The 446-nt window shown below is 46.4% G+C and overlaps 1 protein-coding gene across 1 annotated transcript; it reads right to left on the bottom strand.

The window, feature by feature from the left end:
* Positions 1 to 6: 6 nt before the first annotated feature.
* On the bottom strand, positions 7 to 439 carry LOC113464838 (uncharacterized; the record flags this gene model as incomplete). The annotated part of the gene is made up of 1 exon (XM_026817139.1): positions 7 to 439. A coding segment is annotated over exon 1 (311 nt), but the record flags the coding sequence as incomplete, so codon positions are not given.
* Positions 440 to 446: the final 7 nt, after the last annotated feature.

Below are 446 nucleotides of genomic sequence, written 5' to 3'. Positions count from 1 at the left end.
TACCGCTGTTTCATAACCTCCAATTTCTGTTGGCCATCCTCGAGATGCATCTTCAACGCTTTTACCTTCTTCTTCAACGCCTTTTCGTACATCTTTTCATAATGTTTCAATTGTTTCCTGATCGTTTGGTTTGCCTCCGACAAACGCCTCTCTTCCAACATCAATTGCTCGATCCTCTCGCTTCTCAATAAATCCCCTTTCGACCTCGCATCTTCATCAACGAGATTGTATCGGTCTATTTGTGTTCTAAGACTCTGAAGAATCGCCTGAATTTTATCTTCCTGGCTCTCACCCGTCGTACTCGTAGTCACTTTCATCGTTCAGCACACGATCGCAGGTAGTTCTGAACGTCTGGAACGTCTGGAACGCTGGATCCGCTGGATGACGACGCGTTACACTACTGACTATCGTCCACGTACAGCGCCACTATCCAGGAAATTCTTCGG

Source organism: Ceratina calcarata, unplaced genomic scaffold (genome assembly GCF_001652005.2).
Source record: "Ceratina calcarata isolate Rehan_Ccalc_2016 unplaced genomic scaffold, ASM165200v1 scaffold12801, whole genome shotgun sequence".
NCBI lineage: Eukaryota > Metazoa > Arthropoda > Insecta > Hymenoptera > Apidae > Ceratina > Ceratina calcarata.
The sequence above is the reverse complement of the archived record's forward strand: the minus strand, read 5'-3'. Positions and strand labels throughout refer to the sequence as shown.